The sequence below is a fragment of the Rhinoraja longicauda genome, chromosome 2 (assembly GCF_053455715.1).
Source record: "Rhinoraja longicauda isolate Sanriku21f chromosome 2, sRhiLon1.1, whole genome shotgun sequence".
Classification (NCBI taxonomy): Eukaryota; Metazoa; Chordata; class Chondrichthyes; order Rajiformes; family Arhynchobatidae; genus Rhinoraja; species Rhinoraja longicauda.
In genome coordinates, this window is record NC_135954.1 from 37,703,694 (window position 1) to 37,720,292 (window position 16,599).

Sequence of the window (16,599 nt, forward strand, 5' to 3'; positions counted from 1 at the left end):
CCAGCTTTTTTAGATTCTTGATTAGTATGGGTGTCGGGGGTTATGGGGAGAAGGCAAGAGAATGGGTTTATTCACAAAATGCTGGAGTAACTCAGCAGGTCAGGCAGCATCTCGGGAGAGAAGGAATGGGTGACGTTTCGGGTCGAGACCCTTCTTCAGACTGATGTCGGGGGTGGGACAAAGGAAGGATATAGGTGGAGACAGGAAGACAGAGGGAGCTCTGGGAAGGAGGAGGGGAAGGGAGGGACAGAGGAGCTATCTGAAGTTGGAGAAGTCGACGTTCATACCACCGGGCTGCAAACTGCCCAGGCGAAATATGAGGTGCTGCTCCTCCAATTTCCGGCGGGCCTCACTATGGCACTGGAGGAGGCCCATGACAGAGAGGTCAGACTGGGAATGGGAGGGGGAGTTAAAGTGCTGGGCCACCGGGAGATCAGTTGCGTTAATGCGGACCGAGCGCAGGTGTTCAGCGAAGCGATCGCCGAGCCTGCGCTTGGTTTCGCCGATATAGATCAGTTGACATCTAGAGCAGCGGATGCAATAGATGAGGTTGGAGGAGGTGCAGGTGAACCTCTGTCTCACCTGGAAAGAATGTTTGGGTCCTTTGATGGAGTTGAGGGGGGAGGTAAAGGGACAGGTGTTGCATCTCGTGCGGTTGCAAGGGAAAGTGCCCGGGGTTAGGGTGGTTTGGGTAGGAAGGGACGAGTGGACCAGGGAGTTGCGGAGGGAACGGTCTCTGCGGAACGCAGAGAGGGGAGGGGATGGGAAGATATGGCCAGTGGTGGGGTCCTGTTGTAGGTGACGGAAATGTTGGTGGATGATATGTTGGATCCGCTGGCTGGTGGGGTGGAAGGTGAGAACGAGGGGGATCCTGTCCTTGTTGCGAGTGGGGGGATGGGGAGCAAGAGCGGAGCTGCGGGATGTAGAGACCCTAGTGAGAGCCTCATCTATAATGGAGGAGGGGAAGCCCCGTTTTCTGAAAAACGAGGACATCTCGGAAGCCCTAGTCTGAAAAGAGAATGGGTTTGATGGGGAGAGATAGATCAGCCACGATTGAATGGCGGAGTAGACTTGATGGGCTGAATTTGCCTAATTTTGCTCCTATCACTTATGAGCGTATGACCAGGTTGGAAATGGACCCCAGGAAAGAGAGTTTGTAGAGTGCCTTCGAGATGGATTCTTAGAACAGCTTGTACTGGAGCCTACCAGGGAGAAGGCAATTCTGGATTTAGTGTTGTGTAATGATCCTGATCTGATAAGGGGACTAGAGGTAAAAGAGCCATTAGGAGGCAGTGATCACAACATGATAAGTTTTACTCTGCAAATGGAAAGGCAGAAGGGAAAATCGGAAGTGTCGGTATTACAGTATAGCAAAGGGGATTACAGAGGCATGAGGCGGGAGCTGGCCAAAATTGATTGGAAGGAGGCCCTAGCAGGGAAGACGGTAGAACAGCAATGGCAGGTATTCCTGGGAATAATGCAGAGGTTGCAGGATCAATTTATTCCAAAGAGGTGGAAAGACTCTAAGGGGAGTAAGAGACACCTGTGGCTGACAAGGGAAGTCAGGGACAGCATAAAAATTAAGGAGAGGAAGTATAACATAGCAAAGAAGAGTGGGAAGACAGAGGATTGGGACTCTTTTAAAGAGCAACAAAAGTTAACTAAAAAGGCAATACGAGGAGAAAAGATGAGGTACGAGGGTAAACTAGCCAATAATATAAAGGAGGATAGCAAAAGTTTTTTTAGGTACGTGAAGAGGAAAAAAATAGTCAAGGCAAATGTGGGTCCCTTGAAGACAGAAGCAGGGGAATTTATTATGGGGAACAAAGAAATGGCAGACGAGTTAAACCGTTACTTTGGATCTGTCTTCACTGAGGAAGATACACACAATCTCCCAAATGTTCTTGGGGCTGGAGAACCTAGGGTGATGGAGGAACTGAAGGAAATCCACATTAGGCAGGAAATGGTTTTGGGTAGACTGATGGGACTGAAGGCTGATAAATCCCCAGGGCCTGATGGTCTGCATCCCAGAGTACTTAAGGAGGTGGCTCTAGAAATAGTGGAAGCATTGGAGATCATTTTTCAATGTTCTATAGATTCAGGATCAGTTCCTGTGGATTGGAGGATAGCAAATGTTATCCCACTTTTTAAGAAAGGAGGGAGAGAGAAAACGGGTAATTATAGACCAGTTAGTCTGACATCAGTGGTGGGGAAAATGCTGGAGTCAATTATAAAAGACGAAATTGCTGAGCATTTGGATAGCAGTAACGGGATCGTTCCGAGTCAGCATGGATTTACGAAGGGGAAATCATGCTTGACAAATCTACTGGAATTTTTTGAGGATGTAACTAGGAAAATTGACAAGGGAGAGTCAGTGGATGTGGTGTACCTCGACTTTCAGAAAGCCTTCGACAAGGTCCCACATAGGAGATTAGTGGGCAAAATTAGGGCACATGGTATTGGGGGTAGGGTACTGACATGGATAGAAAATTGGTTAACAGACAGAAAGCAAAGAGTGGGGATAAATGGGTCCCTTTCGGAATGGCAGGCAGTGACCAGTGGGGTACCACAAGGTTCGGTGCTGGGACCCCAGCTATTTACGATATACATTAATGACTTAGACGAAGGGATTAAAAGTACCATTAGCAAATTTGCAGATGATACTAAGTTGGGGGGTAGTGTGAATTGTGAGGAAGATGCAATAAGGCTGCAGGGTGACCTGGACAGGTTGTGTGAGTGGGCGGATACATGGCAGATGCAGTTTAATGTAGATAAGTGTGAGGTTATTCACTTTGGAAGTAAGAATAGAAAGGCAGATTATTATCTGAATGGTGTCAAGTTAGGAGGAGGGGGAGTTCAACGAGATCTGGGTGTCCTAGTGCATCAGTCAATGAAAGGAAGCATGCAGGTTCAGCAGGCAGTGAAGAAAGCCAATGGAATGTTGGCCTTCGTAACAAGAGGAGTTGAGTATAGGAGCAAAGAGGTCCTTCTACAGTTGTACCGGGCCCTGGTGAGACCGCACCTGGAGTACTGTGTGCAGTTTTGGTCTCCAAATTTGAGGAAGGATATTCTTGCTATGGAGGGCGTGCAGCGTAGGTTCACTAGATTAATTCCCGGAATGGCGGGACTGTCGTATGTTGAAAGGCTGGAGCGATTGGGCTTGTATACACTGGAATTTAGAAGGATGAGGGGGGATCTTATTGAAACATATAAGATAATTAGGGGATTGGACACATTAGAGGCAGATAACATGTTCCCAATGTTGGGGGAGTCCAGAACAAGGGGCCACAGTTTGAGAATAAGGGGTAGGCCATTTAGAACGGAGATGAGGAAGAACTTTTTCAGTCAGAGGGTGGTGAAGGTGTGGAATTCTCTGCCTCAGAAGGCAGTGGAGGCCAGTTCGTTGGATGCTTTCAAGAGAGAGCTGGATAGAGCTCTTAAGGATAGCGGAGTGAGGGGGTATGGGGAGAAGGCAGGAACGGGGTACTGATTGATAGTGATCAGCCATGATCGCATTGAATGGCGGTGCTGGCTCGCAGGGCTGAATGGCCTACTCCTGCACCTATTGTCTATTGTCTATTGTCTATTGACCTTCAAGTGCCCTAAGTATAGCTGAACACTGGAACAGCAGGTTTGACATGCTTTCCACTACATTCTTCCAACATGTTTTGAGGCCGGATGTAATTGTAAAAGAGGCTTATCGTTGTTTGACATTTTTAGAAGTCATTTCTGAATATTATTCATATTTTGTCATGTTTGTTACCAGAGATTTCATTGTTCTATCTGGGACATATGACAATAAAACATCCTTGACTCATGATGATGGGGATAACGGTGGTTAAAAAATATGTTTGTATCGCTTGCACTTCATTGGGAAGATTGGGGAGATTAGGCCAGGCCAACACCTTCAGCTGGCAAAGGAAATTATGTTGTTTTGTTGAGCATGTCACCGACACTTTCAGAAGGGGCAGAGGGATGGTTGGTTGGTGGAAAGTGGAGACAAAAATAATTAATTATATTGTGATTTGTGAACGTCATACACGTTCTCATTGTAATGTCTTTTTGGAGAAGGTGAATGAGATCAAAGGCGCTGCCACTGTTCCACTAAGCAAGAACAGGCTAAAATCAGTGGGTCTACCCTGGAGACCTAATTAAGGATCATGGAGGGACCTGATTGGTAGGGTTAAAGACCTAACAGAGTACAGAGATTGTTGTGGTTATTAAAGTAAGAATGGGTTGGCATCCGTCCACCTGCGGGCGATGATGGTGAGCCATTGACGTTGTCCTAGTTGGAAAGAGGAATGTTTCATCTGTGGTTGCATTTCCTGCTGTGGCTGACTAGGTCTATCCTTGGCAGGCAGACCCTCCCACAGCTTCCACAGGTGAAGTTGTCTCTGGTCGTTGGGTTGGAGATTGAGCTGCTGTTGCCGTTGACCATTTTGTGGCGTTGGCACCTGGCCTCCAGGGTCTTGAACAACATGATGTTGCGGTGCTTCATACCTGCCAGGCGGTCCTTTCTCCACCTCGCCTGGTCCTCAGCAGCCGCCTCCCAGTTGTCCCCCAGTTCAAATTTGTCATACCTCTTTTCGTGAGAATAATGTAGAAATTTGGTCTCTGTGATTGTTATCTGCAAAATATGTATGAGGAGGAGGATATCAATGATAGCACCTTCCAGAATTTTGTGTTGAACTGCACCAGTGATTTTGACACCATGATGTTACTGTCCACTGACATCAGTGCAGCTACAAATTTTAGTCCTACTTGTTCTCATCGTGTTTCATCGACAAAGCCCAATTGCTATTGCTTTATCAAAGCTGTTTAAATGGGAAAATATTTTGGACATCATCTGAGGAATGTTGCTTCTACAATTATGCTGATATATTTGTCACTTGGCAACTTTTTAATTTCTGCGTTTAATTGCAGGCTACATGTAAAACTGATCTTTCATCGGACAGAACGAGAGACTGGATTATTCAACAAAAGCTGGCAACAACAGAATCTAGAAAGAGTGCATCAGTTTCTGACAAGCTTATGTATGCTCAACCAGTCAGTGGTGCTGAGCTTGATGGGAGAAGCAATGAATCTGGAGAAGATGTTAACTTGGAGAGCATCAGGCAGAAATTACAGCTAATTATTTCCAAACTCTCAATAATGGTCAACAAAGCTGCTAACAGGTAAAAAAAGAGGTTGATATCAGCCCTGAGCAATGAATGCAATGGATTTGTTTGAAATCACGGTAATATAACAGATATTAACAAAAACCTTAAAGTTTCTGAATGGCCTCGCATACAGAAACATACAGAACATCAAAAAACACTTCATGATGTCCGGATTCTTATATTTAATCCCCCTAGCAATGAAGGCAAGCATACCATATGCCTTCTTTACCACTCTATCTACTAGTGCTGCCACCTTTAGTGGGTGATGATTTTGGATTCCAAATCCCTCTGCACATCAATGCTGTTAAGGGTCTTGCCATTAAATATATATTCTCTCCTTACATTCAACCTCACAAAGTGCAACACCTCACACTTGCTGAACTCCATCTGCCATTTCTGCAGCTGATCTCTATCCCGCTGTATCATGTGACAGCAATCCTCACTGTCTGCAACTCCTCTAATTTTGGTGTCATCAGCAAACTTACTCACCAACCCATCTACATTTAACATTTATTCACACTTTCTACCACCTGATATAAAGAGCTACCAACATCAGTCTATGTTCATCATTGACCTACTCTTGTAGCTCTATTGGTGTTAGTTTGGTGACAAGCGCCATTACTGTCCTGAAGAGTGAAGCCTCGCTTGCACCCAAAAATGTAAAGCCGTTGCCATGTTGGGAGTGGTGAAAATAGTGTTAGAACAAACCATGCATGCAAAATATTTAACATGCAACTAAGCTGTTCCCCAAAATATAGCTAGTTGTGAAATGTGTCAAAATATTAAAGTTTCTGAATGCCCCTGACATGCAAAAGCATTCAAAAACACCCCAAAATAATTAATTATAAATGGAACAAATAAAACATTGGAAACTATTAAAATGCCAATGAATAAAGAATTAAAAAATAATAATAATCTAGACTTAATTTAAAAATGTAAATTAATTTACACTTGCCCTACCTATCCCTCTCCACTAAAATGAGTGGACTCTCTGCCCCTGCTCAAGCTCATGAGGAGCACTCTTATGAAAATCCTGAATTCGATTACACTTACGTGGAAAAATGCTGGGAATTTAGTGTGAAAATTTTGGCATTTCCAGGCAAGTTTTGCATTGTTAGCAGAAGCTTTAGAATAGGTTTTGCACAGCATTGGCAATGAAAATTGACTAAAGTGAAAGGATAAAAAGAATAGTTAACATGACCTTTTCTTCGTATACGTGTTCATTCTGCATATTTTAAAATCATGTCTCATTGGCTAATTAGAATAAACAGCCCAATTTTTCATAACAGGATTCAGGGTGGTGTCGAAACCACAGATGAAAATGACCTGATTTGGCTGCACAACAACATTCAGGATTTGAGTTTGCAGTTACAGCAGCTGCAAATTCCTGCATTTGCAGAGGTGAGCCAGAAATGTTCTAAAGTGTATTGATCATTGCTTTGCAATATCATCTAAATGATCTTGTAGCTACATTAATTGCTGAAATTGGACACCTATGTTCATAAATGGATATGGTCTCTCATTGGTTTGTGTTTTACACACCAAAACATAGAGTATAATATAGAAATATTACTTGGTTTGTAATGCTTAAATTAACATTTGACTGGTTCTGGGTGTCAGAAGATACTCATCAACAACAGGATGATGACAGTTCTTGGGTTCATAGCCAGGATATTCTGACACAATTAATTCCTAACCTCCTTTTCATTAGTTTTAAATTACAGGGTAGGCAGAGGAGGAATGGAAAGGACATAAGCATGAAACCGGGGTTGCCAAGGTGAATCTGCCATTTGTGGAGCCATTTAGTTGATAGATAAAGGAAGGCAGTTAGTGTCATACAGCACAGAAACTGACCTTTCAGCCCAACGTATCCATGCTAACCTAGGTACTCCATCTACTCTAGTCCTACCTGCCTGTGTTTGCCCATATCCCTCTCAACATTTCTTATCCATGTACCTGTCCAAATATAGTGCCCTCCATAATGTTTGGGACAAAGGCCCATTATTTATTTATTTGCCTCTGTACTTCACAATTTGAGATTTGTAATAGAAAAAATCACATGTGGTTAAAGTGCACATTGTCAGATTTTAATAAAGGCCATTTTTATACATTTTGGTTTCACCGTGCAGAAATTACAGCTGTGTTTATACATAGTCCCCCCATTTCAGGGCTCCATAATGTTTGGGACATAGCAATGTCATGTAAATGAAAGTAGTCATGTTTAGTATTTTGTTGCATATCCTTTGCATGCAATGACTGCTTGAAGTCTGCGATTCATGGACATCACCAGTTGCTGGGTGTCTTCTCTGATGATGCTCTGCCAGGCCTGTATTGCAGCTATCTTTAGTTTATGCTTGTACTGGGGGCTCGTCCCCTTCAGTTTCCTCTTCAGCATATAAAATGCATGCTCAATTGGGTTCAGATCAGGTGATTGACTTGGCCACTTAAGAATTGACCATTTTTTTAGCTTTGAAAAATTCCTTTGTTGCTTTAACAGTATGTTTGAGATCATTGTCTTGCTGTAGGTTGAACTGCCGGCCAATGAGATTTGAGGCATTTCTTTGAACTTGAGCAAATAGGATGTGTCTATACACTTCAGAATTCATTATGCTACTACCATCAGCAGTTGTATCATCAATGAAGATAAGTGAGCCAGTACCTTTAGCAGCCATACATGCCCAGGCCATAACACTCCCACCACCGTGTTTCACAGATGAGGTTTTTTTTTGATCTTGGGCATTTCGTTCTCTCGTGCTCGTGCCATCACTCTGATATAAGTTAATCTTCGTTGCATCTGTCCACAAGAACTTTTTTCAGAACTGTGGTTGCTCTTTTAAGTACTTCTTGGCAAACTTTAACTTGGCCATTCCTATTTTTCCGGCTAACTAGTGGTTTGCATCTTGCAGAGTGGCCTCTGTATTTCTGTTCATGAAGTCTTCTGCGGACAGTGGTCATTGACAAATCCACACCTGACTCCTGAAGAGTGTTTCTGATCGATCGGATAGGTGTTTGGGGATTTTTCTTTATTATAGAGAGAATTCTTCTGTCATCAGCTGTGGAGGTCTTCCTTGGCCTGCCAGTCCCTTTGCAATTAGTAAGCTCACCAGTGCTCTCTTTCTTCTTAATGATGTTCCAAACAGTTAATTTTGGTAAGCCTAAGGTTTGGCTGATGTCTCTCACAGTTTTATTCTTATTTCTCAGTCTCATAATGGCTTCTTTGGCACAACTTTGGTCCTCATGTTGATAAATAGCAATAAAAGTTTCCAAGGGTGATGGAAAGACTGGAGGAAAGACTAGGTGCTGAGAACTCTCTTAGACCTGCATTAAGGAGGCAATTAAACACACCTGAGCAATTACAAACGCCTGTGAAGGCATGTGTCCCAAACATTATGGTGCCCTGAAATGGGGGGACTATGTATAAACACAGCTGTAATTTCTACATGGTGAAACCAAAATGTATAAAAATGGCCTTTAATCAAATTTGAACAATGTGCACTTTAACCACATGTGATTTTTTTTCTATTACAAATCTCAAATTGTGGAGTACAGAGGCAAATAAATAAATGATGGGTCTTTGTCCCAAACATTATGGAGGGCACTGTATCTTTTAAAAAACTGTTATAGTACCAGCCTCAACTGCTTCCTCTGGCAGCTAGACAGGGAGAAAACGAAGGGATATGTAGGAGTTATGAAATTTAGATTAGAGTTGTTGCTGAGATTGGAAACCAATACTGGAAATACTGTATCTCTGGAGCATGGAAAATTGAGTTAATATTACAAATGGACAGAAAAAAATCTGCTGGAGGAGCTCAGTGGAAGCATGGCAGCACGTAAGGAGGGAAATGGTAGTGCAGTGTTTCAGGTCAGGACCCTTTTTGCAGATGGATAAGATTGCAGCAGAACTATCCAGTTCTGATACTGACAGAAAAAGCGAGTGATCAGAAATTGTTGTATTTGATATTGAGTCTGACATTCAAGTCAGGTTGCACTCAAAGAAAGTGAAACTGGGTTAAATCTTTCATCAGAAGAATCCGAACATGAGATAAACTTGACATCAAATCTACAATTTGATTACTTAGTTTTCTTTTGTTACTTCTTGGTAAATCAAAGGTGTCTGAAAGTTTATTAAAATGCACCTTACACACCAAAGTTGTGATTGGAGCTTCATCAAAGCATAAAGTGCTGGAGGAACCTAGCAAGTCAGGCAGCATCTGTGGAGGAAATGGATAGATGATGTTTCGGGTTGAGACCCTTCATCAGACTCAATAGTTACAATATCACATTAGCTTTTTAACTGTTTAACAAAGCATCTGCCCACAATAGCAGGTACTGTGGTTACATTGCTTGCATTATGATCCAGAAGAGACAACTACTTAAGCTGCTTACAACAAAAAATAATTTCCATTACCCTTCTTGTCATTGCCTGTAGCTTGTTAACTAGATTAATATATTGAGTAGAAGCTTGTATTTATATTAAGATATTACTTCAATGAGCCAGAGATAAACGTAGTATGTTGGACATTTGGTTTGAAAGTTAAGGACAAATTTGCTTAAGAGCATCAAGAGCATTGAGACATTGACTTAAAAGCATCAGAAAATGTTTAGTAAGCAATGGAATACTTTTGAAGTCACAGTTGTAGTGTAGGAAAGCTGCTTCTTTTGGGTGGCATCTGCATAGGAATGTAAGTAAAAAAATTGTGGTTCCTCATGATAGCCTCTCTGTGGCCCACCAGAAAAATATTATAGTCACTGGTGTTTGTTGAATCAAAGTTGATGTGCATTGGTTACAGAATTCCAGCAACACCTCAAATTTACTTGGTTAGTGTACCATAGGTAAGATATAGTGAGTGACAAAAAAGGTTGGTGGGCTTTAAAAAGACTGAGTATTAACCGTAGCAAATATGATGGGCTAACTGCGATTGAACCAATAGGCCAGCTACAAGAGTTGGGTACTGTACTTTTTATGTGTTGTGGAGCCAGGTCCAACCTGATGTTATCTATGCCTCTATATTGAAAATATTTTACTTGTACCTTTGCAGAAACGTAATAACAGTTCATGCTAATACATTTTTCAGCAGAACATAACTTTAACAGGATCAACAAGTACTCTCATTGAGCGGATATTAAGGCAAAATGCAGACTTGACGGGTTTTGTTAGCAGACTCTCTGAAGAAAAGAATGACTTGCACAATAGTCTTCTGAAACTAGAAGAAGAGGTTCGAAAATACCGTCAGCTCAGTTCCAGCGGCGAGCAGGTTTGTGTACAATGGAAATGCCAACTTAAGTGCAAACAATTGAGAATAAAAATTCAAGACTTTGTCAAATGAGTTAAATTAATTGGTTTGAATTTTATATTGAAATAAAATTTTAAACATCTATATATATACTATTAAAACTCAGATCTTGTATGTATATATATATATTCCACTGATGTCGGCTGAATACGGCAATTCCGGCAAAACGGTGAACCGTAGCGCCACGGTTTTTGTACCGCCTTAATCAGCATGCGGTTCGCTGCTGGAAAATGATATTTCTATTTAATTCGGACGCATATTTTTTAAGTTACAGAGGTTTAAAAGTGCTGCCCCCCCTCATTTATCGAAGTTTTGACAGAAGGGGGGCGCTGCGGTGCGGCAGTGCTCAGTACGCATGCGCGGAATCTCCTCACTCTGTACTCAGCACGCATGCGCGGCATCTCCTCACTCGCACCAAAACAATGGACGCCGTTAGCGGCGCCAGCCCGCGATCACCGGCTCACCTCTCCTCTCTCCCCTTGCTTCTCTCCTCTCTCCCACACCCGGGAGAACATCTCCCCGCTATCCCCCCCCCCCCCCGGGCCTTTGAATGATGCGATCTCCCGAAGCCCCCCCCCCCACTGGACTTTTCACTGATCCGATCACCCGCACCCCCCCCCCCCCCCGGGCCTTTAACTGATGCTAAGAGTGTGTCTGGGGGAGAGAAAATGGGGGGGGGGGGCTGAGAATGGGGAATGGGACAACAGGGGTAGTGCGGAGGGGAATTGGTGGTGGGGGAAAGAGGGGTACTGGGAAAAGGGGAGGTCCATATCCCTCCCCTCTCCCCCATCCCTCCCTCCCCCCTCTCTCCCCCCCCCCTCCCTCCCTCCACAAATACCACCCCATCTCTCATCACCCCCCCCCCCCTCCCTCCACCCTCCATCCTCAACACATCCCTCCCTCCACCACTCCCTCCCCCTCGATCACTCCACACCTCCCTCCCCCAAACCTCCCTCTCCCTCCCTCCCCCCTTCACTCCCTCACCCCCTCCCGGATACAATGGAAACCCTAAGAGGACGGGCCAAAGGGGAGAGTGTGGGGAGAGTAAGAGTGGGGATGGGGGACGAGAGAATGGGGGAGTGGGGAATGGGCCCAACGGGCCCACTTTGTCTAGTTTTAATTAAAATTTTAAATATAAATTTTGAATTTTGACATTTATTTTCATTAAATGAGCAATATATTTTGATCAGTAAATTTGCTGAATTTTATATTTAATTTTTGTTCCCTATTGGTTATTTGCTTTAGTGGTGGTGCAGTGTTTAAGTGGATAAGTCATGCAGGCACTAAATATACAGAGAGCGAAATCCCATCATTGCTGCCGTAGAACATAAATTGGGTTCATAATCTGGAGCAGGGAGTGGGAGAGAAGGAGGAGATGCTAGTCTTGGTTATGATGGCCACAAAGTGCCAATTTGTAAAATACAATCTGACTCCTTCAGGGAAGGAAATCTGCCACCCTTGACTGGCTTGACCAGTGTGTGACTGACCTGCAATGTTGCAGACTCGAAACTCCCATCTGAAAAGGCCAGGAAATCCCCTGTACATAATTGCCAGTTTTTTAAAAAAAGGAGTGAAACAGAAAATTCAAACAAGGCAAGGTTGGCCTCAGTTTAGTCGATTTCTCTCGTGAGCAATTTGGGATTATCATAAAAATCAGGAGAGTTGTGGCAGTCTAATGGAGCAACACCCTGACACTGTCATGCGTGCAGAATTATGCCTTACTGCCTGTCCTCTCAATTTAGTCTATATCACATCAAGAAATGGTTGAGAGCATTGGGCATAGCAAAGGCTGTGGGACCAGATAACATGCCATATGAAATACTGAATCCTTGCACCTAAACTTTATCACGCCTGTAGAGTTACAAAAATGATTGTATCCAGCAAAATGAAAAATCACTTCCCACAATAATGTTCTTCCCACAAAGATAGCACCAATGTAATGCAGCTAATTACCACCCAATATTGCCGGGTTCAACATCATCCACATTGTGGGAGTCACCATTGACCCAAACATTAACTGGGCTTCTCAATAAATGTTTAAATATTGTAGTCCAATTCTACAATATGGACTAGAATGTTGAATATCTAACAACAGTCTGTACTGAATGCAGAGTCTAAAAAAACAATTTTAATATGATATATCAAATGCATGTCAAGAGGAACTAGAGGGTGAGCTGTAAAACATAGGGCAAATTTACAATTGTTTCCCATTTTATGAAACTCTGGTTTTGTTGGAAAATCTGAGGAACATTCATTTATAATTTCAAATTAATTAATGCTTACAGCTCATTAGAATTTACCACGCCTGCAGTGACATTTGCAGTAAGTTAAAATTCAGGAATATGTGATTCATATTTAATTTTCTTTAGTTCTCTGTATTTTTAATACATATCTACCTATATCTGTTGATGTCTTAAGCAGCTGAATAACTATTTTGATTTTTTGCATTGTAGGAGAGCTAACAAAAGGAATCTAATATTTTTATCCAATGTTCAGCTTATTTCATTAACAAGCTTTAGTACAGCTAAATGATTTGTAATATTCTGATGAAAGACACAAAATACTGAAGTAACAGCAGGTTGGGCAGCATCCTTGGAGAATATGGATAGGTATTCTATTGATCTCAATATTCTGAGACTATACCTTCTTTCCCATTGCAAGCTGTGCAGTAAAATTTAGATAAAACTTTCCATTATGTTTTCAGATTTGGAGCAAAAGCACGTGCATTTAAACAATCTGAAAAAGTGTAGAAATAAATTGAAGCAATGGACAAGTTTATCCTCAGTTTGATTTTTTTGTTAATATCCTTCCATGATATGAGCATACAAGAAAATGCTTTGTCTAACGTGTGATAAATGATTCATGATTTGCTGCAATTTATTTTAGTTCTTTCCACAGTAATCTCAAAGTAGACTGAAAATGTCAAAATTTGTTAGCATTAATTTGACTTGGTGAGGAAATAGTTTTGCACTACCCTTGAGTTCAAAACAGACAACTAACTGTTTGACTAACACCAGTTTTGGTTATGAAGATGTTACTTTTTCTGCAGTTGTCTATCTTCTCAATAGATGTTTGTTGCAATATGTTTATCCCATTTTTCAGTTAACTAGAAGACATTTGGATAACCAGGATTGCATTGACACCCGAATAAAATCGGAGAGAACAGTATGGGCAAAAGAAAAATCCAACCTTCAGCAGGCCCTGAAGCTGGCCGAGACGGAGTTAGCTAAAATGAAAGCAGAAGCCAGAAATGAAGTTTTACAGACAGAACTGTTTGGGTCAGGTTCTGAAAATATTACTCTAAAGGTAAACTTGAAGGAAAATCCACCTTTTCTTCACTCGGTAGTTATTCATACCTGATTATATTTGTGAAGAGATTTGTGCTACATTGTGGGTTTTTATATGACAATTGTCTTTATTGCCTTCCATCACAGTGGGGAATGGGGAGGAGCCATTGTGGTGGATGTTTATGTCAAATTTTTATGTAGTTGTGTGGCTTGTTGCCTTTTTGGTATGACTATGGCAAACCAAATTCCTCGAATGTTGCAAAACATACTTGGCTAATAAATGACAATTATGATTAGATGGCCATTATTAATCTGAGATGGATAAAGCCTTCCCTTGTCTCTGCATGAATTGGATGTTACCCTGTGAAAATACAATGTATAATTGTATGGAAACATCTCCTGAAATATAAGATTTGTGGTTTTAAGAGCAACTTCTTTCTGCCCCACAGAGAATTTATGGAAGGTATCTGCGGGCAGAGAGTTTCCGAAAAGCACTTATTTATCAGAAGAAGTACCTGTTACTTCTGCTCGGTGGATTTCAAGAATGTGAGCAAGCGACGCTCTCTTTTATCGCCAGAATGGGCGGTCACCCCAGCTACACCAGTTTACAGGTTATTACCCAGCGATCCAGAAGCTTTACCCGCTTCCGCTCCGTGGTTCGGGTTGCCATAGCAATCTCAAGGTAAGCAAGCAATTGAAATGTGCAAAGATATTGGAATGTGGTTGGACTGTTGAAGAAATCAACTCTGCTCTAGCCTGTGACCAGATGAGAAATTGTTTAGCACCAGTAATGCCACATTACATTTATTTTAACAGTACTTGTTTCTCTGCTAACTAGGATTCAGAATTTTCCTAATTGCAAAAGAGTAAAAATCTCATTGTTTTAATCAAAAAATTCACATTCACCCAAGGATTGCCAATACTTCTATTAAAATATGTTATTTTTAGTGGCACTGTTTTGCATGTAAATATTTGCTAGGTAGGAAAACAATTGTTTCAGAACTTAGTGAACATTTTAAGCTATGTAGTAGTTTTAATAGAAGGGTTAAAGAAGGTTCTTTCTATGAGCTTATATTTGTGTTTTTTCCATAGGTTTTCTATTGTAATTTTTCACCTTTCTGTATTGATTCTAAACCAGTATGTTAGATAAAGTACTCATGTGAATTGTTTTAGATGAAGTTGGTTCAAAATTAATATATTTTTTAACTTTCTCGTGTAGATTAAGATTTTTGGTCCGTAGATGGCAGAAAGCTACTGTGTCAAGTAGCCTAAACAGGAATGGTCATGGACAGATATTGGGTAAGTTACTTACAGTGAAGAGATGATATTGGACTGAAAACCATGGATCCGTTTGCTAATAATATAAAGATTGGTTATTTTGCGAGTAGTATAGTGGAAACATCAAACTACAAAGTTAATTGGGACAAGTAGGTTTGCATGAAGTATGGTAGTCAGTTTTGAATCTAAATGGGAAGGACAGAGTACTACCTAAAGTATTAGTGGCAACGCACAGAACCTTTGTGGTTTAAAAAGCCAAAATGGTTTTGATTAGTATGGGTGTCAGGGGTTATGGGGAGAAGGCAGGAGAATGGGGTTAAGAGGGAAAGATAGATCAGTCATGATTGAATGGTGGAGTAGACTTGATGGTCTGAATGGCCTAATTCTGCTCCTATTATGAACTTATGAAGCATTGAAATTCAATGACAGGTCCAAAAACTAATCAAGGTGGCTGAATGAATGTTGCTCATTTTGCCCTGAGCACTTAAACAAAGGTTAGCCCCACAGCTAATCACATTCATGCTTATACCTCAACTACTGAGAACATTTCTGGACAACAGATATTTGAAAATGTTCATTGGCCTTAAAGACAGTATTGCAGAGATTTACCAGGATATCTGAGCTCCAAAGGTTAAATTATCAGGTAAGGTTACACAATTTAGGCTTGTCAAAGCACAATTTGATTAAATTTAGTATAATACGGTAACATAAATACTATGGCCATAGATAAAGGAAATGTATTTCTGCTGATTAGGGAGTAGAGCACTAGAAGGCATAGCTTCATCATGATAATTGGGTCTTCCTTGAGTGGTTGGGAAAACAGGCAAGGGCGATAGAAGTTGGAATTCTCCTCCACAAATGGCCATTATTGCCAGATTTAGTATTTCTAAATCTGAAGGGGATTCATTTCTGCTAAATGCAGATTAAGAAAAACTGCGAAAGGTGGGGAATGGAATTGGGTTCATCCATTACTTCATTGAATTGTCAAAGAAGTATTATTCAGCATGGAAACAGACCATGCGACCCATCTGGTTCACAATGACAAGTTCAACGACCCTTCCAAATCAATCCCAACTCCCAGCACTTCGTCCATAGTTTTCGAGTGTTCTAGACAATGCTGACAATTCTTAAATGCTACCAGCTTCAACCACTCTCTCAGACAGTACAGTATGAACACTCACTACTGTCTGGGTGGAAAAAAGTCCCCCTCGTATCCCCTTTGAATCTGTGTTCCCTAATTTTAGCTGCTGCTGATATGAGGAAGTGTTTCCTGTATCGAAACCGCTCAGAATTTTATTTATCTCAATCATGTTCCCTTTAACCTCCTCTACTCCAGGGAAAAAAGACACAACTTCTCCAGTCATAAGTGAACTGTTCCACCCAATTTCTGTTCTGAAGTAGAACATTTTGTAAAATGAAGACTATCATTGAATCTGTATATCAAATTAAAGTCCGATAATCCGTTACACAACCATTCAGAAACACCAATGATATGGCATCTGCCTCACCAGTTGATGTTTGCCACATTCTCTATCCACTTCTCATGTGTCACACTGCCCATTCAACTCACCAAGCTCACTG

The 16,599-nt window shown here is 41.6% G+C and overlaps 1 protein-coding gene across 8 annotated transcripts in view; it reads left to right on the plus strand.

The window, feature by feature from the left end:
- Positions 1 to 16,599, plus strand: part of akap9 (A kinase (PRKA) anchor protein 9) — a 179,119-nt gene that overhangs the window by 158,595 nt on the left and 3,925 nt on the right. For 7 of the 8 annotated variants that reach the window (XM_078417507.1, XM_078417471.1, XM_078417498.1 and 4 more), the window contains 6 exons: positions 4,924 to 5,174; positions 6,449 to 6,560; positions 10,235 to 10,414; positions 13,556 to 13,759; positions 14,190 to 14,422; positions 14,960 to 15,039. In XM_078417507.1, the coding sequence (XP_078273633.1) occupies positions 4,924 to 5,174; positions 6,449 to 6,560; positions 10,235 to 10,414; positions 13,556 to 13,759; positions 14,190 to 14,422; positions 14,960 to 15,039 (1,060 nt within the window). The remainder of the gene's footprint in view (positions 1 to 4,923; positions 5,175 to 6,448; positions 6,561 to 10,234; positions 10,415 to 13,555; positions 13,760 to 14,189; positions 14,423 to 14,959; positions 15,040 to 16,599) is intronic. The other variant, XM_078417466.1, reaches the window with a different exon arrangement.